At 41.4% G+C, this 25794-nt stretch overlaps 1 protein-coding gene across 2 annotated transcripts in view; it reads left to right on the top strand.

The window, feature by feature from the left end:
* The window catches only part of eya1 (EYA transcriptional coactivator and phosphatase 1), a 198272-nt gene that overhangs the window by 50546 nt on the left and 121932 nt on the right, over window positions 1–25794 (top strand). For both annotated transcript variants that reach the window (XM_063042018.1, XM_063042022.1), the window contains one exon: window positions 14476–14558. In XM_063042018.1, the coding sequence (XP_062898088.1) occupies window positions 14476–14558 (83 nt within the window). The remainder of the gene's footprint in view (window positions 1–14475; window positions 14559–25794) is intronic.

Genomic DNA, 25794 nt, shown 5'->3' with positions numbered 1-25794 from the left:
GGTTCACGCCCCTTTTATATCATTAGAGTGGATTCTGAGCTATTTATGAACTTCAAGTTGAAATATTTATTAGAAGTTAGAATTACCTTAATAATTGTGTTTACATGCATATTACTTCTGAACTTCTAGCCTTTCAATGAACAGGATTCTTGGATCAGGATGAAATTTATTGACCTGTCATAATTCACATGGTAATGGTATTTGAATCAATTTGAGCATTACAATCAAGTCGAAGTGCATGAAGTCAACTTACAAATGTCATTTCAAAACAATTTTTTTACAATAGAAGTCAACATATGGAGGATGGATGAAATGGCAGCCTCCTGTAATTCAATGATTTAATGAATAAATGGAATTATAGATGGATAACTCAGCAAGGGAGCCCTGGAAAACTTGGATTTGCGCTGCCCTCCTTTGAATTTCCTCTGTTGATCACTGGCTTCAGTTTTCTTTTTCTAATTTGTGGGCCAAGTTAGCTTTAGAACCACCAGGCTTCACACACTCCCGGGTAAATAATCCTGGTCCAGCATTAACCCAGTGCATCCATCAGTCTGTTTATTTTCTGGAATGTAAGTGGAGTTGTCATGATGCCTAATTGTACAGGAGTTCTCCAGCATTAGAGGGGAGTCTGCTTTCGTGATCATACACCAGTCAGACCAGCTGTGGAGCAAGAAATCCCATTTAATTCAATAGGAATTCATTTGGGGAATTCCTGATCTAGAAACAAGGAAGGGTGATTAGTTTTTTCTTGTATTTTGCTCTTAACTTTTCATGCCTCAACAGATTTTAATAAACAATTTTAGTACAAACTTTTCAAGTAAAGATGTATTTAGAAGTTGGAGACATTTATGAGCTCTTACAAAGACTCACAGATCTTGTCAAACCTGCCATTCTCAGTCCTGCTCCTCTTGGGTCACTCTACAATGCACCAGATGAGGTAAAGTCTCCATTGGCCTCATCCTACATTCCATGAATTTGTCTTGGGATTTGGAGGCCATTCTGCCTCAGTCATCTGGAGAGCTACGTTGGCTGGAGCCAGGGCCTTGTGCTTTGGCTCTTGGTAGGGTCACCCATGCCAAACAGGTCAAAGGGTAGAGGCCAGACTAAAAGTGCTCTGCCAGTCCTCCAGGTTCCGGGGTCCAGCTCAGGGCTGCCAACCCTGACTGGTCAAACAAGAATCCTATATCTGTGTGTGACAGTATGGAACGACAGAGATGGAGAACCTTCATTGCTGCTCTAAACGCCAACAGTGTAACGGGCAGCAAGACAAAGAACATTCCATGAACAAGAGCTATCGGGGTTTTGGACACGCACATCCATACCAGGTTATGATGGAAGCAGAAGGGAATGTGAGGACGAGTCCAAGAGGAAAGCCGAAATGAGCAGGATTTGGCTCAGCAGATCTTATTTTGCTGTGTGGTTATCAAATTTTAAGCTGGGAGCCTGCCTTCCTCTTAGCTGCAGACTAAAAAGCACATCTAATATTTCTCAGCACTCTGCAGAATATTTAAACAACTTAATGTAGTAATATAACTGAAGAATAAATTAGTTGTCAAATAAATTGCAATAAGAAAAGTAGGAAAAATATTTGTAAGGTACGTATGACTTTCCTGTAAATATCAACATAAATGGCTTCAAGTTTTGGCCAGCTGTTGTACTCTCTTAAATGTCAAACATGAAAGATTGTACATTAAAGTATTTTATTTTTACATTTATCCTCTCTCCTCACAGGTTTGCACTACCTTCTTTTGGACAGAAGCCTAGAAAATTTCAAGCATTTGGCATTTCTGTAGTTGTTCTGTTATTTATGCAGTCTAGGCATTTAGCGTAAAGAATGTTTCAGCAATGCAAAGTGCACCCCTCTGATCACAGACATACGTTTTCTCCCTCCTGCAAGATGTTGTATAATTGCTGCTTAATTCAATATTTTATTTCTAGTGGCAGTTCCATGGATAAAAATTTACATTTTGTGTAACAAACATTGAAAATTGAAGCATTTCATTCTGACATATGTAAGATGTTTAAATGCAGATGTACAAGTTATAGCTAATCCACTATGCTGGAGTACAAGCTAACTGATCTTGTAAAAAAAGTGAAGAATAAATCAGGGAGTGAAATTCTTAGATTTAAAGAGCCCATCTGGACTTCATAGGCATGTCCCTCGAGAGATCAACTAACTTCTGCCACATATATTGTGCACTGATGATAGACATAGCCCATGGCAAGGAGCTGATCAACCACAGCAAATGGACTCCTGTCAGAAGCCCACAAGGGAGACCAACATCTTGTCCAGAAAAATGGGAAATCTGAAAAAAATCTGCACGTGGGAGCTGCAAACTAGTCCCAGCAGGACTTCATTCTTTAAACGTTGCTAAGGTTCTTAGCTTTTATGTGGGTCTCTGCTCTCTCCTGACTTGCCCTTTGACCTGAAAGTTTAAGCTTTTATCGTATTTGGAAGTTCCTATCTAGCTAATTTGTTCTACAGAAAAGTCTGAGTTTTACAGAGCAACATTGGATTCAGAGACTCAGGAATGAAAACTCTCAGTGCCTTCTGTTATTGTACGTGAAAGGTATTAGTTTACATGCTAAAAGTTGATGAAACTTCTATTATTAAAGCGCTGCAGTAATCTTCACCCATCCTACCTTATTAAGTTGCTATGTCACAGTCAGCAGTACTGGTTAGCCCACACAGCGTCTTGTATCAAACCTGTTTTACGTTTGTTACGGTCTGTAAGACCTCCCCATGAGTTGATGATGACCACGGGATGAAAGGGCCATGCTCATTTTGTTTCCCTTAACAGAGGTGTAATTACTTTTTCTGCCGACTGCTGTAAATTAATCTCCTGTGTTATTTTTACGAAAGCTGGTTATATTGAAGAGCTTTGAAACTATAAGGGAGCGAAGGTTTCTCGTGGGACTCTTTTTTTTTGGTGGTGATAGGATATTTAATATGTGTACAGACTTCTTTTAATTTATGGTTTTTCTACTAAATTACAAATGAGATTCTTTTTGTGCAGGAGTTACGAAAAAGGAAATATTTACCATGTTCATTTTGCACTAATTCTATTGCTTAAGTTGTAATGGTTTTCCAATATGCATTTCTTAAATCATGGTGTAATACAATTTAATTATTTCTATTTTCTCACTGATACTGTTCATACCTTTCCAATTGCCTTCAACTCTCTAATATTTCACCCTGGAGAACTTATTCTTTATTTGTGAGTTTAAATAACTATATTGACAGACTGTTTGAACATGAGAAAGTTGCAAAGTTATACTTCTTTCTGCTCACAATTAATATCCATAAGGAGACATAAGCAGGAATTGCTGTGATATTTGATTGAAAGCATGCTTTCTTTCTAATTGAAGGGCTTTTTTTTCAAAGCCTCCTAAATCATGAAGCTTAAGACCAACTTTAGTATTCCCAATCTTAGTTGAGATCAGCCAACTGCACATAAACGAAGTAAAATAATTGAATTCACACTTAATTAATTTGAAATTTTTGATCTATCTTGGGAAATATTTTCTCTCTGATATTATTCTTTGTATGAGTGCTTTGGAGCTGAATTTTAATCTAGCATGCTGAAGGCTGATTTTTCAGGAGCACGTGGGGAAGCTAGAGGTTTCTGGGGCATGTATTCTGTTAATTTGTAACCCAGCCACTGAACTTTCAATTCTTTTGACCACTCAGTCTAAGCATGTGTATTGTCAGCACGTATCTCCATTTCAATGCCACACTGTAAAGGGACATTAAAAAACTGACACTTGGTGGATTTGGGAGTTGGCGACCCAGTAACTGGGAGAGACAGCAGAAGGCACCAATGAGCCAAACTGCCCTGGATTTTATGTTTTTCCCTATCTGTGTTTTGCCCAGAAACTGAAAGAACTCAGAGAGACCTTGTGCTTCCCGTTGCTGGGTAAAAGAAGGCTGACGGTATGGCCAAGAAAGATATAGATGGAGGTAGCCATGGTAACGAGCAGCATTAGCGGGCTTTTATGTTCTTGGCCTGAGTGTTTAATAATCTCAGCAGACAGAAAAATGGGGATGGCGACACAATAACTCACATCTTCATGTGTGCAATACTCTAATCCCCTCAACCTTCCCTCAAGCTCACTTTATGCAGCATCTCAGCTTTCAAATGCATCCTTTCCTTTCTGCTTATGTGCTGCTTGCACCTCTACCTGGCTTGCAATGTTTATACATCGTTGTCTGTTTCATTGGCATCATGTTGTCCATCATCTGTTCAGCATATGCAATTAGTTTTGCTCTTAGATTGCTTCCTACTTTCCAAAGGAAGGATCTCAGACCACCAAAAAGGAACAGAGAACCAGAAGTGGACTTTCATTCGGCTCTTACACAAGCACTTGGAGATTTCTGGGATGTTAGAATGTATGATAGGGCGCGGGGGTGATTGGTGACAAAACCTGATATCCAGTCACACTGCATGTGACCCACTCAGGTTCTTGAAGTGAAAAATGATCAACTGCAAAACCATAGCCTCTAAAATCCTTAACATCATGGTTCTAATCATTTTTAATGTCTTTTCCCTGTAATTGAGACATTTAGCATGTTGAAGATGAAAATCTCTCAATTAGTTACTTCAGGAAATGCATGATCACACAACTTGTGACAGTAATATACCACGTCACATACTCACTTCACACGTGTGGTTAGAAAAGACGTTTAGTTTTCATCGGATGATTCGCATAGCATGTGAGACAAGCAGGTGATGGAGATGATTAGTAGTGGAGATCCATACTGGAGGGTGTAAGACTGTCTAAGCTCTCCCCAGTTGTACCGAGATACTGCACGTTGGAGTTGGCCATCAATGAACAGGATAATTCTAGAAAGATAGCTTGAAAGAGTGTGTGATTTATTAGAGAACGTTGAAGTAACTGGGCGTGAGGGCGCACCACTTCATTGTATTATTTCACAGGCTTCAGTGGTCTCTTTCTCAAAGTTTAAAAAAAGCCCACTTTCATGTACAGTCAAAGACTGATGTACATGCAGGAATTCATCAGGTACTTGCACACCATGTATATCATTTTGAATAGGATATAGTAGGGTACATGACATTGTCTTGGCCACGCTAGCCCAATTTGCTTTTCAGCACAGTGATCAGTGACTACTGGCAGGCAGGGAAGCACATGTAAGCTATGAGGCGGATGATGGTGAGTGGCTTATGGAAGTGGGACCTCTGATCAAAGTGCTTCCGCTTCTCTTCCATTGTCTCCCTCTTGAACAGTATCTCACCTTATGGTTACAGTGCAGTCAATGGCGGGCTCGTGTGTTTCATAATCCAGAGATTGTTAGCCAGGAACACCTCAGCAAACAGAATAGGGATCAGAGGAGAGAAGCTGTGAGTTACAGTGCTACTTGTATAGATCAGCCTGTAACTCCTCCAACATTCCTCAATGCCTTTGTGCTTTTAGCAGACCTTCATTGTGGATTTTGAGAAGCTGTGGGGACATGGACAATTCCAGTGAATATTGTCTTTTAGAGATCATTATCCAAATGCAATTAGTATTCTGCTTCTCTGAAGAGATCGCTCAAATGTAAGTTAACACGCTTCTGTTTAAATACAGAAGCCAACCACTTTCAATTGCACTAACACTTCCTGTGAATTTAGCCTCCCACCTGCTCCCAAACCCTGGTGCTTGCATGAACTAACATTCAGCCCCTGTTGTGGAAGTAATAAAATGGATATTTTTGGAAGATACTCCAAAGGATGGCATGTATACTTTTGTAAAAGCAGCAAATGTACACTGGTAACAAATAATTAACAAAAATAGGAATTTCAGCGATCCAAATGGGACGTATGGGATTGGTGGTGCAGCTTGGTGTCAATAGCCATTTCAGTCAGTGTTACAAATCTTAGTTTGCATAATTTCTTAACTACTTGGAGGCTAAGCAAGGAGAGTTGGGATAGACAGTGGCCATAGATTCAATTGTGCCTTTACTGTGGCTGTGAAAAGGGATAGCTGAGTCTAGATCTGCAGTGGCCAGTGTAGGGAGGGGTGGGTGAGGCACCCTAGCACTATACTATGATGCAGGGGAAGAGGCAGTGTAGTCCTTTGTTAACATTCAGGGTTTGGAACTAGTAGGATAACCTGCCCTAATAGGAATCCTAAAAAGAGCAATTCATAGAGAAATAATATCATCCATTATGCTTCTGACCTGGAAATGGAATATAAGAACAATCTCCAGAAAGCCACCTCATGTGTGAAATGGCAATTTTGGTCTAAACTTGTGTCTCTAGAGGATGCTCAACAGCTGTGGCAGGGCTTGAATGCTATTACCTCTCACAGAGTGAAACCAAGCCATTTAGGTGACAACAAGGCTTTGCTTCCAGATGAGCTCAATGCCTTCTATACTTTGACTCAAAACATAGAGGAAGCTTCACAAACTCCCAAGGTCCCTGATGACCCTGTGATATCAGTCTCTGATGCCATCGTGGGAGCATCCTTCAGGAGGAGAAACCCATGAAAAGTGTCTGGGTAGAAAGGGGAGCTGTCCAAGTGCTAAAGACCTGTTCTGATGAACTGGCTAGAGTGTTCAGTGAGATCTCTAACCTCTCGCTTTGGCAGTCTGAGGTACCCATCTGCTTCAAACAGGCTTCAATTCTACTAGTGCCTAAGAAGAACGTGGTAACCTCCCTCAATAGCTATTGTCCAGGTGATGAAACATATTAACTCCTGTCTGAGAAGTGACTTGGATCTGCTCCAATTTACCTCAAATTTCCATTTCATTGGCTCATCACTCAACCCTGAAACATCTGGATAGCAAAGATGCATACATCAGAATGCTCTTTGTCAACTATCGGTCAACAGTATAATACCCTCAAAACTAATCAATAAGTTTCAAGTCCTTGTGCAATTGGATCCACGATTTCCTCACTTGCATTTCAGATTGGCAACAACATCTCCTCCACAATCTCCATCAGCACAGATGCACCACAAGGCTGTGTGCTTAGCCCCCTGCTCTACTCTCTTTATACTTATGACTGAGAGGCTATGCACAGCTCCAATGCCATATTTAAGGTTGCTGATGACGCCATTGTGCTAAGCTCGGCAGTCAACCAAACATCCAAATAGCCAACCCGAGCTGCCAGCACTCCTCAATATTTCAGACACTGTTGTCATTGGCCATATCAAAAGCAGTGACAAATCAGCATATAGGAGGCTGTATCAAAGGCTGTGACAAATCAGCATATAGGAAGGAGACTGAAAATCTGGCTGAGTGGTGCCACAACAAAAAACTCTTACTCAATGTCAGCAAGATTAAGGATTTGATTATTGACTTCAGCAGGAGGAAACCGGAGGTCCATGAGCCAGTCCTCATCAGGGGATCAGAGGTGGGGAGGGTCAGCAAATATAAATTTCTCATGTAATCATTTCAGAGGGTCTGTCTTAGGCCTAGCACATGTGCAGTTATGAAGAAACCAGGGCAGTGCCTCTACTTCCTTAAAAATTGTTGTGAAGATATGGCCTGATATCTAAATCTTATACAAACTTCTTTAGATGTGTGGTGGAGACTTTATTGACTGGTTGCATCACAGCCTTCTGGGGAAACACCAATTCTCTTGAATGGAAAATCCTACAAAAGTAGTGGATACAGCCCATTCCATCAAGGGTAAATCCTTCTCCTCTATTGGGCATATCTACATGAAGTGCTGTCGCAGGAAAGCAGCATCCATCGCCAAGGACGCCCATCACTCAGACCATGTTGTCTTCTCACTGCTGTCATCAGGAAGAATGTACAGGAGTCTCAGGAGGCACAGCACCAGGTTCAGGAACAGTATTACCCCTCAACCATCAGGCTCTTGAACCAGAGTGGATAACTTCACTCAACTTCATTTACCCCATCACTGAACTGTTCCCACAACCTATGGACTCACTTTCAAGGACTCTTCACCTTATGTTTATGATACCTATTGCTTTTTTTTTGTTAGTAATTTTTCTTTTTTGTACTTCAATAACTTGTTGTCCTTCGCACATTGGTCTGTTTGTCTGACCTGTTGGGTGTGATCTTTCATTGATAATATTATGTCTCTTGAACTGACTGCGCATGCTCACAAGAAAACAAATCTCAAGGTTGTACATGGCGACAGGGTTGTAAACTTACTTTGAACTTTGAAGTATAATGCTAGCGCTCGCCTGGTATCAAATCTCTCATGGCATGATGCAACCTGAAATGTTCATGAGTGGACCTTACTTTTGGAGGGAGAGCCAGAATCCATGGGAGAAAGGGGTGGAGTAACTTCTGTACATAAACAGACAAAAACTGACGGCTAATGTGAAAAGAAGAAGACAAATTGTGCAAATAAAAAATACTGAGAGCATGAGTTGTAACGAACCATTGAAAGTGAGACTGTAGGTAATATAATCAGTTCAGAGCAGTAGTGATTGAAGTTATCTACAATAATGAGAATGAATGTCAAATTAATGTAATTAAATTACACTATAAGTAAATAAAACAATTCAGATTTAAGCCTCCCACTGTCTGATCGTACACAAAAACTGTATAACAGATGTTGAGATAGATGAGCTAGGTGATGCATTTGGCGCCTTTTCCAGCTTGTGATGTACATCGGCACATTTTCACCAAATATTCTTTAATCCAGAGTTAACCCACTTAAAACAAATTGGCTTGAATTTCTTTATCAGCAATCAGTTAATTGTGCTGATGAGTAGTACCTCCAGCAATTGAACCCTATGATGTGACCCAGGTTATATCTTTTCCTGCCCTGCCCCTCCCCGCATTATCCTATGTCCCAATTCTATTCCAGATTTGTGGCAATTCTAGAGGAAGTCCAGTGGAATAGGCATCACTTTTTGTAGCTGTTACTTATGTTTCAGTAATGAATTTAGAATGTGTCAGGAGACCTTTTAAAATCTCATGATGTTTGGATCTTTTGAGCAAAATAAAACTAAGTCACAATGCTATTTTCTATGGAGCCTTTGCTTTTGCTTAACTCATCCTGTATGTTATTATATATCTAGATGGCATCTCAGATTTCATTTAACTGCTAAACAGCCAGCTGGTATGGGCAGGTATATGTATGTGTTAATTAGTGATATTTTGGACCAAGAAAATATCTATTCCAACGTAAGCATTATATGGTTCAATTCTGCTTTAATTTATGCTGGAGAGCAACTGGTGTTCAAAACAACAGGGCCAAGACAGTTATGTTTCGGATAATAAAATTCTAATAGTCCCAGAGTTTAAAAATTATAATTAATTATCGTTAAATATGCTGTACATTGTAACTGTTATTCATTGGAAATTCCATTATAACTTGGCAAATTCACAATTTTTCTAAAAAAGTATGATTTTTCATTTCGAATGTTTCACCAAGCAGAAAACGCCAATGGAAAAAGCAATTGTCTAAGGCCTTGCATTATCTTACTTAGCATGGACCAAGGGCTGAAGATCAAATTGCTGTTGAAACATAAGAGCAGCTTTTTGATTTAGGAAGGGTCCTGGGTAGTGAAAAGAGTCATACGCTACCCTCACATTGACTTTGCAAGGTAAATGCATGCATATTTTAATGAGGGGGACATGGCAAACCAGCAGAACTCAATCATTCCTGGTAAGGTTAGGGCATAGGTGACCAGTTAGGATAGAGGTGCAAAAGGGTGGATGTTAGCCTATGTTAAGGGTAGCATTAATGGCCCTTCTAACCTCCAAAGAATACGTTGTAATTTCTCTATATAAATAAGAAAAAACAGTTGTGGTACTCATGACACATACACATTACCCATTGACATTAACAGGTGTAGACTGACTTCTGATAATGCAGCTGCAGCTGGTTTGTATACTCCTAGGTATGTTAAGGTACTCGTATCATGGGAGCAGTATTATATAACATGTGATGTTCATCGAAATAGTCCTATTCTCATTCCGGTGATACGGACAGTTACTTGTATCTGGATAAACAGTGTACACAGTAATAAACCAGGAAGAGCAAGTCAGATTTATGACCAAATGGGGATGGTTGTGGGAAGAATATTCCCAGGATACTGTTATTGATTGTGTCTATTTGAAGAGACAACTTATTTACTCAGAAGGCTTTTTGACATTTGATCATAAACCATCTCCCTGCTGAGGAGGATTGTGCGTCCATAATGGATTATTCATCTACACCCTGTTCTCCATCTATTGAAATGAATGAAAATGCTGATGGTTTTAAGGGCAGGAAAACTGTCTTGTCCAGTTTGCAATGTTTGAATTCTGCCTTGATGATGCTTCATTCTAAACAGTGATGAGAAAACTTGTCTGAGAATGCCGAGCGCTGTGCTTGCAGAACCAATGACGAGCTGCCCCATCTGTTGGAAGGCTACAGGCAGCTAATCTGCTTCATAAGTTAATGATATCCAGTGTCTTCATGCCATCTGTCATTGTCTCTTATGAACAGAACACATTGAGTGACAGCTATTTTCCTTCCACTCAGCTCCCGAAGCACCATTAAATCTAGTGCGCTGCTGCGTGCCTCCCGTGACTCAGTTCAGTCCCGACTCAGGGCTCTCTGTGTGGAGCTTGCACGTTTTTACTTGGTTCTTGTGGGATTCCCTAAGGTGCTCTGGGTTCCTCCCATATTTCAAAGATGTGCTGGTAGGTTAATTGGCTCCATTAAATCACCCCTTAGTGGCAGCAGGAAACTCTCTGGGTGTGGTGGGGGGGGGGTGATACAATTCATGGGTGTGTGAGAGAAAATAGGTTGCAGCAAAATATGTGGGGGAATGGGAATGATGGGTGAGCCAGCATAGACTTAGTGGTCCAAATGCCCTCTTCCTGTACCGTAAGGAAATGTGATATATCCATCATCAAATAAGGTACTTGTCTGGCAATATTTTAATTAAAATAACTTTAAGGAAGCCTACGGGATCCAATGGAGACGTGAAGCTGTGGAACAATGCACGTGCTGTGAAGGATCTCAACAGGTCGGGCAGCATCTGTGGAGGGAAATGAACCGTTGAAATTCTGGGTGGAACCCCTTCATCTAGCTGGTTAATGAATGGTCCAGACATGTTTAGCTCATGAGTTACCTGGGCTGGTTATCCTATCCAGATGAAAGGTCTTGACCCGAAACATAAACTGTCCATTTACCCCAGAGATACTGCCTGACTCACTGAGTTCTTCCAGTGCTTTGGGTGTTGCTAACAGAATCTAACTTTTTTTTTGCAAGTTGCCTGATTATCCTTTTCAGTGGATTCAATAAAGAGCAAAATGGCTGTGTGTATTATGGTCACCCTGCCATAAAACCTAATGCCTTTTTGGCCTACTTCCTATAATACTTACCTGGCAAGGAAAAGCTAGCAGTGTAGTCATCCAGTTAAAATAACTATGAGTCCTAATTGTTGACATTGTAGCTTGCTCTGCATTTTCAATGAAGTACCCTTCCAGTTACTAGTGGGTGTCCCTGTCATCTCCTAAGGAAAACAGGATAAACTGGTAATATGTGAGATAAGCAGAACCTCGGCAGCTAAGTTGTGCTGCCTGCCAGCTGAACTGTGTTAAAATACTAAATTTGTAAGAATTATACACCACAGAAAAAGGCCTTTCAGCCCATCAACTCTGTGCTGATGATTAAGTACCCATTTACACCAATCCTATTTTAAACTCTCCTAATTCCCAATAACTTTCCCCAAATTCTATCACTCAAGTACACAGTCAGGACAATTTACAGTGGTCAATTATCCAATTATTTTTCATGTCTTTGGGATGTCAGAGGAAACTAGAGCACTTGCAGACAAAGGTAAAATGTGCAGCCCACATAGACAACTAACATTAAACCTTGGAAATTTACTGCCAACATGACTCATTCAGGTGGTTATACACAGTCAGGTTGCATTGTTCATTAGAAAGTTTAAGGTTTCATCAATGAGATTTAAATGAACCTGTAAAAAATGATACACACATTTTGTTGCTAATTTGATTAAAGATTTTCAGTCCCTATATAATTGGACTGTGAAATGTTCTTAAGTTCAAGTTCAAGTTTGTTGTATACAAACAAATGAAACAACTTTCCTCCGGACCATGGTACACTCACACAACATATATCACACACAGTGCACATAAACCAAAATATAATCGCATAACTAACTTAATATAATAAAGTTGAAGTAAAGCACAGCCCAGGTAAACAGTAAACCACTCGCTGTGCTAGTGATTGGACCTTGGTGTGGCAGGCTATTCACTGGTCTCACAGCCTGAGAGATAAGTTGTTACCCAGTCTGGCAGTCCGAGTCCTGATGCTTCTGTACCTCCTGGGTCAAAGGAATTGTGGGAGATGGTAGAGATCCTCAGCAGTGGTTTGGGGCCTTTGCCTGCCATGTTCCTGGTAAATGTCTCAAGTATGAGGGGGAGAGACCCTGGTGATACTCGTGATGGTTTTTACTGTCCTCTGTAGAGTCTTGAGATCCAATGCCTTGCAGTTTCCATACCACACAATGATACATGCGGACAGGGCTCTCACTATGTGCTCCTGTAGAAGGTTGTTCGAATAGAGGCAGAGAGCCTTGCGTGCCTCAGTCTCCTCAGAAAGTGGAGATACTGCTGTGCCTTCTTGACTAGTGAGGAGGTGTTGTGACTGCAACTTCGACTATCCATTATGCGCACTGTAAGGAACTGGTCCAGGTTAGATTGACCATTATATGCACACAAAAGGAACTTAGTGCTCTCCACGGCAGAGCCATTGATGTGCAATGGAGATTGGTCAACCTGTGCTTTCCTGAAGTCCACAATTATCTCTTTTTGTCTTGTTCAATTTGAGATACAGGTTGTTGTTTTGCACCATGTCTGGGTATGGTTTTAGGAAAAAGCTACAGTTAAATCAACACCGAAGTAGGATTTTCCTCCTTGTAAACAGTAAGAGTTATCTAAATTTATTGTTGGTATTTCCTGTCCTCTGACAGAAGGCTAGGTATATAAGTTATTAGGGCTTGAGGTGTAGAGGGAATAGCTAAAATTAGCTATGGGCTCTTCTATCGTTCAGGCCTTGTGCTGCTAAGAATGAGCTAAAGGTAAGAGCATAGCTGGTGCAAACATTTATAGCTCTGTACTGTCTTTTGAAGGTACGTCATCTGATCCATTGATTGTAAGGAGTGAGGCATCATTGTTCTATTGTGGTGCTTGATAATAACAATTGCCTTTCAGGGGTGACTCAGCCATTAGAATTGCAGTTCAAGTGATGTTGACTTTTCTTAATACTTGGGAGTATAGTGAAGTCTCAAAATTAATATGATATCTGGAAGCAGTAGAATCACCTGAATTCGAAGTGATATTAGCACCTTAAAAAGACTTCTCTCCTTTCAATATTGTTTATATAGCTATGATATTCTATTATATTTATATATTTAAAAAAGAATAATTGCTTCTTTTGTGACGAGAATAAACATAAATTAAGATGTTAGCTGGCCTGGGCTAGCACCAGTGGCATCAGCAGTTGGTCTGCCACCTGTCCTCAGGAGAAGGAGAGATAAGGAACACAATGAAGCAGCATTTGGAGATGTTAATGAAGGAGCCATCAGTCTGGGTATTGTCAAGATCGGCTCCCCCTTTGAACCCTGAACTATTTGAAGTGATGGACAGGCGATACCCCAGCAGGGGGATAAAAAGGGACAGGTTCGCTAAGGCAAGGACACACACGACACCACGAGGTAATGAGACCCTGGAAGCGGTGCCCCCCTGCAAGTCGGCGGGAGTCGTTTGGAAGGCTGGTTGCAGAACCAAGCCATAGACGCACAGGGTGGAAAGGTACGATCAACGGGAACCCGGTGTGTGTCCACCCTTGCTTGGGTGCCAGGTTCACTGCAGAGGATCGACCGCATCTGGAGGAGGGGTCACAGTCGGTGACCTCAGGTGACATCACAAAGGACTCGCCCGAAAGCTGCTTGTGAGCAATATCGCAGGTCTGTGCGTGGAAGCCGTTTTGAATGATCATTCGTTCTTGTTCTCTCTCTCCTTCCCCCACATTGTCCATCGCCACGGCAACGATTACTGCGAACTGAACTAAATTGGACTGAACTTTGCGTCACTTTGAAATTGGTCGTTTACCCCTAGACAATGATAGAGCTTGATTGATCCTGTTATCTTAATTCTGTGCACATGTGTGTTTATCATTGCCGAACTGTTACATTTATTATCCTTTCGATTACTGTGTTGCTTCTTTCTTTAATAAAACTTTCTTAGTTCTAGTAATCCAAACTCCAACTGAGTGATCCATTTCTGCTGGTTTGGCAACCCAGTTACGGGGTACGTAACACTTTAATGAGGGAAATATTACAATGTCTGGAATATATACTCATGAATCAGAGGTGCAAGAATTCAGAGATAATAGGTGGGGAACGATCCAATTATTGAACAATATGGTATTTATATGTCATATTCATAGTTCCCATTGTTTACCCAAAAATATAGGAATTAGATCATGTTAAAGGAAATAAAAATCTGACACAAGTTTTCTTTTACAGGGGGAAGTTTTACATCGGGATCCGGAATTTACACAGGAAGCAACTCACTTGCACATTCTGCAGGCTTTAACAATTCACAGCAGGTACTGAATCTTCATACTTTATATTTGTGTATAAATCAAAACTTGAATCATGTCTCTGCAGCTGAGAAATAAAAAACATACTAGAATAACAAATAAACTCTTCTCAGGCTTCCAGCAGGGTACAGATTTCGATTATAACCAACATTTCAATGACATACTCTCCCATCTTCTGCAAGAAGAGTTTTTATGTCATGTATGCCAGGAAAGCACGAGATCCTTTATACCAGAATAAGTTCAGCAACCATCTTAATATTATTTAATGTTAAATAGTTCATGAGCCCAAATATAACATTAAGGGCTGCTTTAATTTGTGAATACAGAGCAATTAAATGATAAGACCTCAAGACTTAACAGCAGAATTAGGACATTCAGCTCATTAAAACTGTTCCGCAATTCCATCATGGCTGATTTATTATCCTTCTCAACCCCCAAAGCGTTTGATGCCCTAACTAATCAAGAACCTATCAACCTCTACTTTAAGTATACTCAATGACCTATCCTCCACAGCCGTCTGTGGTAATGAAGTCCACAGATTTACCACCCTTTGGCTAAAGAAATTCCTCCTCATCTCTGTTCTAAATGGTTGTCCTTCTATTCTGTGCTGTGCTGTCTGGTCCTAGATTCATCCACTCCACATCCAACTTTTCCAGTCTTACTAATATTTGATAGATTTCATTGGGGCCCTCCCCCCCCCCCCCCACCAGCCCCATTCTTGTAAGCACCTGTGAGTACAGGGCCAACCAACACTCCTCAAAGATTAACCCTGTCATTCCCAGATCATTCTCGTGAATTTTCTCTGGACTCTCTCCAATGCCAGGACATCCTTCCTTAGATAAGAGGCCCAAAATTGCTCACAATACAGCGAGTGTGGTCTGACCAATGCCTTATAAAGCCTTAGCATTATATCCCTGTTCTTATATTCTAGTCCTCTGGAAATGAATGCTAACATTGCATTTACCTTCCTTGCCACAGACTCAACCTGCAAATTAACCTTTAGGGGATCCTACACGAGGAATCCCAAGACCTTTTGCAATTTTGATTTCCGAATCTTCTCTCTCTTTAGGAAATAGCCTATACCTTTATTCCTTCTACCAAAGTGCATGACTATACACTTCACGACACTATATTCCATCTACCACTTCTTTGCACATTCTCCTAATCTGTCTAAGTCCTTCTGCAGACTTCCTGCTTCTTCAAGACTCCCTGCCCCTCCATCTATCTTTGTATCATCTGCAGACTAGACCACAAAGCAATCAATTCTGACATCCAAATTATTGGTGTATAACATGAAATGAAGCAGTCCCAACACCGACTCTGCGGAACGCCACTAGATACCGGCAGCCAACCAGAAAAGGTCCCCTTTATTCCTACTCTTTGCCACCTGCCAGTCAACCAATCTTCTATCCATGCTGGTATCTTTCCTATAATGCCATGTGTTCTTATCTTGTTTAACACTCTCATATACATCACCTTGTCAAAGACCTACTGAAAATCCAAGTAAGCAATATCCACCGACTTTTCTTTTTATATCCTGCTTGTTATTTCCTCAAATAATTCCAAATGATTGGTCAGGCAAGACTTTCCCCTTTAGGAAGCAATGCTGACTTTGACCTACTATTACATATGCCTCCAAGTCCCTGAAATCTAATCTTTAGTAATGGATTCCAACATCTTCCCAACCACTAAAGTCAGACTAAATGACCTATAATTTCCGTTCTTCTACCTCCCTCCTTAAAGAGTGGAGTGACATTTGCAATTTTCCCGTCCTCTGAAAAATAACCTCCACTATTTTGAAGTGACTGATTGCCCATCACCAAAGCACCTATCTGTTTCCTATGGTAAATTCTTTTAAAATGCAAATTAGGTGCATAATCAGATTCCATTAATGCAATTGCTATTTCTGTAGAAGTTAGTTGCGGGGTGCATATTGACTAATTCCACAGGAATTAAGTGAGTAAAGCAAAACCCAACTGGAAGCTTAAAATTCTTTCTCTGGGGCCATCGACTGATATGTCATGGATCCTAAACCCACTTTTTCTTTTCATCAGTACTCCACCTGGTCTCACAACCCCCCCAACTACTAAACCCCCAAAACATTCAGACTGTTTCAAAATAATGCTGACATCTTCAATCTCCTCAACCTGCCCTCTACCCTTTTGCCAGCAGAGGATCCATATTCCAATAGTTCCCTCTTCTCTTTTTTTTAGCTTAATCCCAAGTGGGAACAATTTCAATATATACGTTGATCTGCAACTCTCTGTTCAGATGGTACCTGCACCAGTTCAGGATATGCAGTAGATATTCAAGTGCTGCCCTATTGGTGCATCAGTAGCACAGTATGGAAGTCCATACACATTCAGTACAGTTGAAGGCAGAATTTGTCTGTATTGCATCCATTTCAATACAGAAAATCATAGTGAAGGGCATCATTTGGGGTATTACGCCAATCTTCATTGATACTGAAAATATGCTCAATTCAGTAACATACTCTATATGTTCAGTTCAATATCATATTTCATGACACTATTCTATAACTTCTGGCATGCATTAAAAAGTACCTTCATATATCCTTAAGAGCCCTTTTTCATAACTTGGGCTGTGGTTGCCATCAAACATCTATTTCCATTTGAAACAATGGGGATTATTTCATGGTGACTGTCAGTCATGCTAAGCCTCCTACTAGTGAGAAGTCGGTCCTGCATATCTTGAACTACCAAGAAAAGAAACATACCTCCAACATATCAGTATATTTGAAACAATGGCCAAGGCACATTGCAGGGTGTTAGGGTGCTTGAGCTGTTAGGGAGGGCTTAAACTAATTTGGCAGGAGGATAGGAACTGCAGTGATGGGGTTGAGGATGGGACAAGTGCCTAAGTAGAGGCAGAGACTGTGAGTAAGGACTTGCAGATGATCAAAATTGCAGACCATGGGATGAGTGGAAGTGTAACATAAGGGCAAAATCGAAAAGGGTGATGAATACAGGACTGAAGGTGTTATATTCGAATGCATGCAGTATAGATAGTAAGGCAGATGATTTTGTAACGCGGTTAGAGTTTAGCAGGTATGACAATGTGGATGTCACTGAGCCGTGGCTGAAAAAATATCATAACTGGGGCTTAACATTCAAGGATCCATATTGTATCAGAAGCACAGGGAGGTAGGCAGGTAGTGGGGTGGCTCTGTTTGATAAAAAAAATCAAATCAAATCCTTAAAGAGAGGTGACAGAGCATAGCACAATGGAGAAATCTTATGGATAGAGTTAAGGAAATGCAAGAGTAAAAATGACCTGGTGGGAGTCATATACAGGTCTCCAAACAGTAGCCAGGATGTGATCTACAAGACCATAGGACACAGGAGCAGAATTAGGACATCTGGCCCACCGAGTCTGCTCTGCCGTTCAATCATGGCTGATTCTTTTGTTTTCCTCTTCCTTAACCTTAGTTCCTGGCCTTCTCCAGTCAAGAACCTATCAATCTCTGCCTTAAATACACCAAAAGATCTGGCCTCTACAGCTGCATGTGGTAACAAATTCCACAAATTCACCACTATTTGGCTAAAGAAATTTCTCCGCATACACGAGATAATCTGCAGATGCTGGAAATTCAAACAGCACACACAAAATGCTGGTAGAACACAGCAGGCCAGGCAGCATCTATAGGAAGAAGTACAGTTTCGGGCTGAGACCCTTCATCAGGACTAACTGAACGAAGAGATAGTAAGAGATTTGAAAGAGGGAGGGGGAGGGGGAGATCCGAAATGATAGGAGAAGACAGGAGGGGGAGGGATGAAGCTAAGAGCTGGGAAGTTAATTGGCTAAAGGGAAACAAAGCTGGAGACACGACCAAAAGAAAGGGGGAGGGGAGAACCAGAGGAAGATGAAGAGCAGGCAGGGAGTGATTGTGAGAGGGAAAGAGAGAGAGGAAAAAGGTGGGGGGGAATAATAAATGAATAAATAAATAAAATAGGGGATGGGGTAAGAAGGGGAGGAGAGCATTAGCGGAAGTTTGAGAAATCTATGTTCGTGCCATCAGGTAGGAGGCTACCCAGACAGAATATAAGGTGTTGCTTATCCAACCTGAGTGTGGCTTCACCTCGACAGTGGAGGAGGCTATGGATTGACATATCAGAATGGGAATGGAACGTGGAATTAAAATGTGTGGCCACTGGGAGATCCTGCTTCCTCTGGTGGACATTTCTCCACATCTTTGTTTTGAAGGAGAGTATGTGCCCTCTTGTCCCAGACTCTCCCACCATAGGAAACATCCTTTCCACATCTACTTTGCCTTGGCCTTTCAACATTTGAAATGTTTCATTGAGATCCCCCCTCATCCTTTTAAATCCCAGTGAGTATAGACCCAGAGCCATCAAACATTCCTCAGATGATAACCCTTTCATTCCTGCAATCATCCTTGTGAACCTCCTCTGGACCCTTTTGGTGGCTGGGAAGTTGTTGGAGTCGATTGTCAAGGATGAGGTTACAGAGTACCTGGAGGCATATGACAAGGTAGGCAGAACTCAGCATGGATTCCTTAAAGGAAAATCCTGCCTGACAAACCTATTACAATTTTTTGAGGAAATTACAAGTCGGCTAGACAGGGGAGATGCAGTGGATGTTGTATATTTGGATTTTCAGAAGGCCTTTGACAAGGTGCCACACATGAGGCTACTTAACAAGATAAGAGCCCATGGAATTACGGGAAAGTTACATACATGGATAGAGCGTTGGCTGATTGGCAGGAAACAGAGTGGGGATAAAGGGATCCTATTCTAGTTGGCTGCCGGTTACCAGTGGTGTTCCACAGGGGTCCGTGTTGGGGCTGCTTCTTTTTACATCGTACATCAACGATTTGGATTATGGAATAGGTGGCTTTGTGGCTAAGTTTGCTGATGATACAAAGATAGGTGGAGGGGCCGGTAGTGCTGAGGAAACGGAGAGTCTGCAGAGAGACTTGGATAGATTGGAAGAATGGGCAAAGAAGTGGCAAATGAAATACAATGTTGGAAAGTGTATGGTTATGCACTTTGGCAGAAGAAGTAAACGGGCAGACTATTATTTAAATGGGGAAAGAATTCAAAGTTCTGAGATGAAATGGGACTTGGGAGTCCTCGTACAGGATACCCTTAAGGTTAACCTCCAGGTTGAGTCGGTGGTGAAGAAGGCGAATGCAATGTTGGCATTCATTTCTAGAGTAATAGAGTATAGGAGCAGGGATGTGATGTTGAGGCTCTATAAGGCGCTGGTGAGACCTCACTTGGAGTACTGTGGGCAGTTTTGGTCTCCTTATTTAAGAAAGGATGTGCTGACATTGGAGGGGGTACAGAGAAGATTCACTAGAATGATTCCGGGAAAGAGAGGGTTAACATATGAGGAACATTTGTCCGCTCTTGGACTGTATTCTGTGGAGTTTAGAAGAATGAGGGGAGACCTCATAGAAACATTTTGAATGTTGAAAGGCATGGACAGAGTGGATGTGGCAAAGTTGTTTCCCATGATGGGGGAGTCTAGTACCAGAGGGCATGACTTAAGGATTGAAGGACGCCCATTCAGAACAGAAATTTATGAAGAAATTTTTTTAGTCAGAGGGTGGTGAATCTATGGAATTTGTTGCCACGGGCAGCAGTGGAGACCAAGTCATTGGGTGTATTTAAGGCAGAGATTGATAGGTATCTGAGTAGCCAGGGCATCAAAGGTTATGGTGAGTAGGCGGGGGAGTGGGACTAAATGGGAGAATGGATCAGCTCATGATAAAATGGTGGAGCAGATTTGATGGGCTGAATGGCCGACTTCTGCTCCTTTGTCTTATGGTCTTATGGTCTTTCCAATGCCAGCACATCTTTTCTAAGATGAGGGACCCAAAACTGTTCACAGTTCTCAAGGTGAGACCTCACCAGTGCCTTATAAAGTCTCAGCAGCACATCCTTGCTCTTGTATTATAGAGCTCTTGAAATGAATGCTAACATGGCATTTGCCTTCCTCACCACCGGCTCAACCTGCAAGTTAACCTTTAGGGTGTTCTGCACAAGGACTCCCAAGACACATTGCAGCTCAGATTTTTGGATTTTCTCCCCATTCAGAAAATAGTCCATACATATATTTCGACTACCAAAGTGCATGATCATGCATTTTCCAGCATTGTATTTAATTTGCCACTTCCTTGCTCATCCTCCTAATCTGTCTAAGTCCTTCTGCATCCTACCTGTTTCCTCAACACTATCTGCCCCTCCACCAATCTTCGTATCATCTGCAAACTTGGCAACAAAGCCATCTATTCCATCATCTAAATCATTTATATACAGCATGAAAAGAAGTGGTCCCAACACTGACTCCTGCAGAACACCAAGAGTCACTGGCAGCCAACCAAAAAAGGATCCCTTTATTCCCACTCGCTGCCTCCTACCAATCAGCCAATGCTCTAACCATGTTAGTAACTTTCCTGTAATACCATGGGCTCTTAACTTGGTAAGCAGCCTTATGTGTGGCACCTTGTCAAAGGCCTTCTGGAAGTCCAAATATACAACATCCACTGCATCCCAGAATTTCAACAGGTTCGTCAGGCGGGATTTTCCCTGAAGGAAACCATGCTGATTTTGTACTATCTTGTCCTGTGTCACTAAGTACTCCATCACCTCATCGTTAACCATTGACTCTTAACATCTTCCCAAACATTGAGGTCAGGCTTACTGATTCCTTTAAGCTGCCTCACTCCTTTCTTAAAAAGTGGAATGACATTTGCAATTTTCCAGTCCTCTGGCACCATGCCAGAGTCCAATGGTTTTTGAAAGATTATCTCTAATGCCGCCATAATCTCTACCGCTACCTCTTTCAGAACCCTAGGGTACAATTCATCTGGTCCAGGTGACTTATGTACTTTTAGATCTTTCAGCTTTTTGAGCACTTTCTCTCTTGTAATAGTAACTGCACCCACTTCTCTTCCTTCACACACTGCAGTATCAGGCATACTGCTGGTATCTTCCACAATGAAGACTGATGCAAAATACTCATTTAATTCATCAGCCATCTCCTTCTCCCCCATTATTACTTCTCCTGCCTCATTTTCTAGCGGTCCCATATCCACTATCATTTCTCTTTTATTTTTAACATACTTAAAAAAACTTTTACTATCCACTTTGATATTATTTGCTAGCTTGCTTTCATATTTCATCTTTTCTATTTTAATGATATTTTTACTTGCTTTCTGTAGGTTTTTAAAAACTTCCCAATCCTCTGTCTTCCGACTAATTTTTACTTTGCTTTGTTGTATGCCCTTTCTTTTGCTTTTACAATAGGTTTGACTTCCCTTGTCAGCCACGGTTATACTATTTTGCCATTTGAGTATTTCTTCATTTTTGGAATACATATGTTCTGCACCTTCCTCATTTTTCCCAGAAACACACGCCATTGCTGACATCCCTGCCAGCAGCTCCTTCCAATTTACTTTGGCTAACTCCTCTCTCAGACCACTGTAATTTCCCTTACTCCACTGAAATACTGCTACATCAGACTTTACTTCCTCCCTATCAAATTTCAAGTTGAACTCAATCACATTGTGATCCCTGGTTCCTAAGGGTTCTTTTACCTTAAGCTCTGTAATCTCTTCCAGTTCATTACATAGCACCCAATCCACTATAGTTGTTCCCCTAGCAGGCTCAATGAAAAACTGCTCTAAAAACCCATCTCTTAGCTATTCAACAAACTCACTCTCTTGAGGTCCATACCAACCTGATTTTCCCAGTCGACCTACATGTTAAAATCTCTCATGACCACCATAACGTTGCCCTTTTGACACACCTTATCTATTTCCTGTTGTAACCTGTGGTCCACCTCCCAGCCACTGTTGGGAGGCCTGTATATAACTGCCATCGACGTCCTTTACCCTTGCAGTTTCATAACTCAACCCACAAGGATTTAACGCCTTCTGATCCACTGTCACATCTTTCTACTGATTTGATGCCATTCTTTACCAGTAGAGCCACAACACCCCCTCTGCCTACCTTCCTATCCCTCCAATATAATGTATAACCTTGGACATTCAGCTCCCAACTACAACCATCCTTCAGCCATGATTCAGTGATGGCCACACCATCATACCTGGCAATCTGTACTAGTGCAACAAGATCATCCACCTTATTTCTTACACTATGCGCACTTAGACAAAGTACCTTGAGTACCGTATTTGCTATCCTTTCTGATTCTGCATCCCTAAAGTTTTGATACTCAGCCTGTTGGCTGCAGCTAAGTCCCATCACCTGCCTGCCCTTCTGACAGTCTGACTGCACACTACCTTTACCTTTTTACCATCTGAGCTATCCTGAGTCTCTTCAGTCCAGTTCCCACCCCCCTGCAAAATTAGTTTAAACCCTCCCCAACAACTCTAACAAACCTGCCTGTGAGAATATTGGTCCCCCTCGGGCTCAGGTGCAACCTGTCACTTTTGAACAGGTCATACCTCCCCCAGAAGAGATCCCAATGATCCAAGAACCTGAAGTCCTGCCCCCTACAGCCGCTTCTCAGATACGCATTTATCTGCCAAATCATCCTGTTTCTACCCTCACTGGCGTGTGGCACAGGTAGTAATCCAGAAATTACTACCCGGGAGGTCCTGCTTCTCAGCTTTCTACCTAGCTCACTAAATTCTCTTTTCAGGACCTCTTTGCTTTTCCCTCCTATGTTATTGATACCAATATGTATCAAGTCATCTGGCTGCCCTCCCTCCCTCCCTCTCCAAAATGTTGTGCAGCCGATGCACTTCACACAGATGTAGTTCCCCCGGGGACTCTGGGGAACAAATTACATTAGGAGATAGAAAAGACATTTAAAAAAGGCAATGTTGTAATAGTCATGGGGGATTTCAATATGCAGGTAGATAGGGAAAATTGGGTTGGTGATGGATCCCCAAAGAGGGGATTTGTGGAAAGCCTACGAGATGTGTTTTGGAGCTACTTGTTTTGAGCCCACTAGGGGAAAGGCAATACTGGATTGGGTGCGGTGTAATGAAACAGATTTGATTAGGGAGCTTAAGGTAAAGGAACCCTTAGGAGGCAGTGATCATAATATAAAAGATTTCACCCTCCAGTTTGAGAGGGAGAAGATAAAGTGAAATGCCTTCACTTATGGAAGACACTAGCAATAAGCCAGAAATACGAGCATTGCAGGGGGAAGGAGTGAATGTAGCTGCTATCACTACGGAGAAGATGCTTGGGAAGTTAAAAGATCTCAAGGTAAGTAAGTCACCTGGACCAGATCGACAGTGTCCTGAAAGAGGTAGCTGAAGAGATAGTGGAGACATTAGTAATCACTTGATTCTGGAATGTTTCCAGAGAACTGGAAAAGTGCAAAGGTCACTCCACTCTTTAAAAAGGGAGGGAAGCAGAAGAAATAAAATTATATGCTAGTTAGCTTGACTTCGGTGGTTGGGAAAATGTTGGAGGCCATTATTAAGGCTACTTCGAGGTACTTGATAAAATATACCAAAGTTAGCCTGCAGGAGAAATCTTGCCTGACAAATCTGTTGGAATTCTTTGAGGAAATAACATGCAGAATAAATGGAGTAAATGGGTGTTGTTTCCTTGGATTTTCTGAAAGCCTTTGACAAGGCACTGCACATGAGGCTGCTCAACAGGATAAGAGCCCATGGTATTACAAGAAAGGTACTAGGATGGATAGAAGATTGGCTGGCTGGTATCCATTTAATTTGAGCTCTGTACCATCATCTTAACTGCACTTCTACTTCTGTTCATCTGTTGCTGAAACCTTCATCAACATCTTTATCACCTTCACACAAAACTAATACCAGTACTTCTGGTCACTGTCCCGGATGCCACCTTGAATTAAGATCAACTGAAGCTTTCCTGCTTGCTTTGTCACCTGCACCAAGCCCTCTGGACTATGTCCATCACTGCTCAGAGAGCTGCAATGGCTGCCAATCAGATTTTGAACTCCTACTCTTTGATTTCAAATCCCTTTATTGCCTGAACTTTCCATTTTATCATTCCTTTGTTCAGTCATACGATTCAAGATCTTTGAACTGCTCTAAACCTAGCCTGCCATGCATCTTCAATTTTAATTGCTCAACCACTAACAACCATGATGCTTGCAAAGCTGTTGCTAAGGCAGTTTGTTCCTTCAGTCTGCCTTTTGCCTCTCTTCCCATCTACGTCTTTAAGACACTTTTTTTTGTTAGCTATGTCTTTGACCAAGCATTTGTACAATACCCAACATCTCTTTATGGAATTTGGGGTCATATTTTACTTAATAATGTTCCTGTGGAGAGTCCTAGGCTAAAGCTGCTACCTCCCTGTAAATGAAAGTTGTTGTTTTCTGATTTTATGTTTGATGAAAGAAGAGTTTCTTTGAAGAAGTGAAAACTGGAATGAAAGATGTGCCACAATAAAAACCACAGCTGCTGAAACATGAAAGTAGCTTATGCAACCACACAATATCTGTACAAATCTGTTCTTAGTTGTTCAGACTGTATCAACATGATCCACAAGCAATCTCTCAAGCTATAGCAATGCTTTATATAATTCAGTGAAAATATTATTGAATGTATACACTTAGAAGTTTCTGCCTGGAACAAAATTCTTAGATATGTACAGTATAAACAGTGTCTTAAGTAGTACAATACAGGAATGCCAAGCTGATTTACAAAAAGGTAATGCAAGTTTAATACTGCAGCATTCAAGTCACAGAATGCCAATAGTTTTGGCTTCTAGTTGCCAAATGTATCACCTTGATTCAACCAAGAACATTTTATTAAAAGGTGAGTTTTTCATCACTGTGTTTACATGTAAGTAATGTATATTTCTTTTACTGAACACCATTTTGCTGAACACCTACGCTCTGTCCGCCAGAGAAAGCAAGATCTCCCAGTGGCCACACATTTTAATTCCACATCCCATTCCCATTCTGACATGTCTATCCACGGCCTCCTCTACTGTAAAGATGAAGCCACACTCAGGTTGGAGGAACAACACCTTATATTCCGTCTGGGTAGCCTCCAACCTGATGGCATGAACATTGACTTCTCTAACTTCCGCTAATGCCCCACCTCCCCCTCGTACCTCATCCATTATTTATTTATATACACACATTCTTTCTCTCTCTCTCTCTCCTTTTTCTCCCTCTGTCCCTCTGACTATACCCCTTGCCCATCCTCTGGGTTCCCCCCCTCCCCCTTTTCCTTCTCCCTGGGCCTCCTGTCCCATGATCCTCTCATATCCCTTTTGCCAATCAC

Source organism: Mobula hypostoma, chromosome 1 (genome assembly GCF_963921235.1).
Source record: "Mobula hypostoma chromosome 1, sMobHyp1.1, whole genome shotgun sequence".
Lineage (NCBI taxonomy): Eukaryota > Metazoa > Chordata > Chondrichthyes > Myliobatiformes > Myliobatidae > Mobula > Mobula hypostoma.
This window is presented reverse-complemented; position numbering and strand designations above follow the sequence as displayed.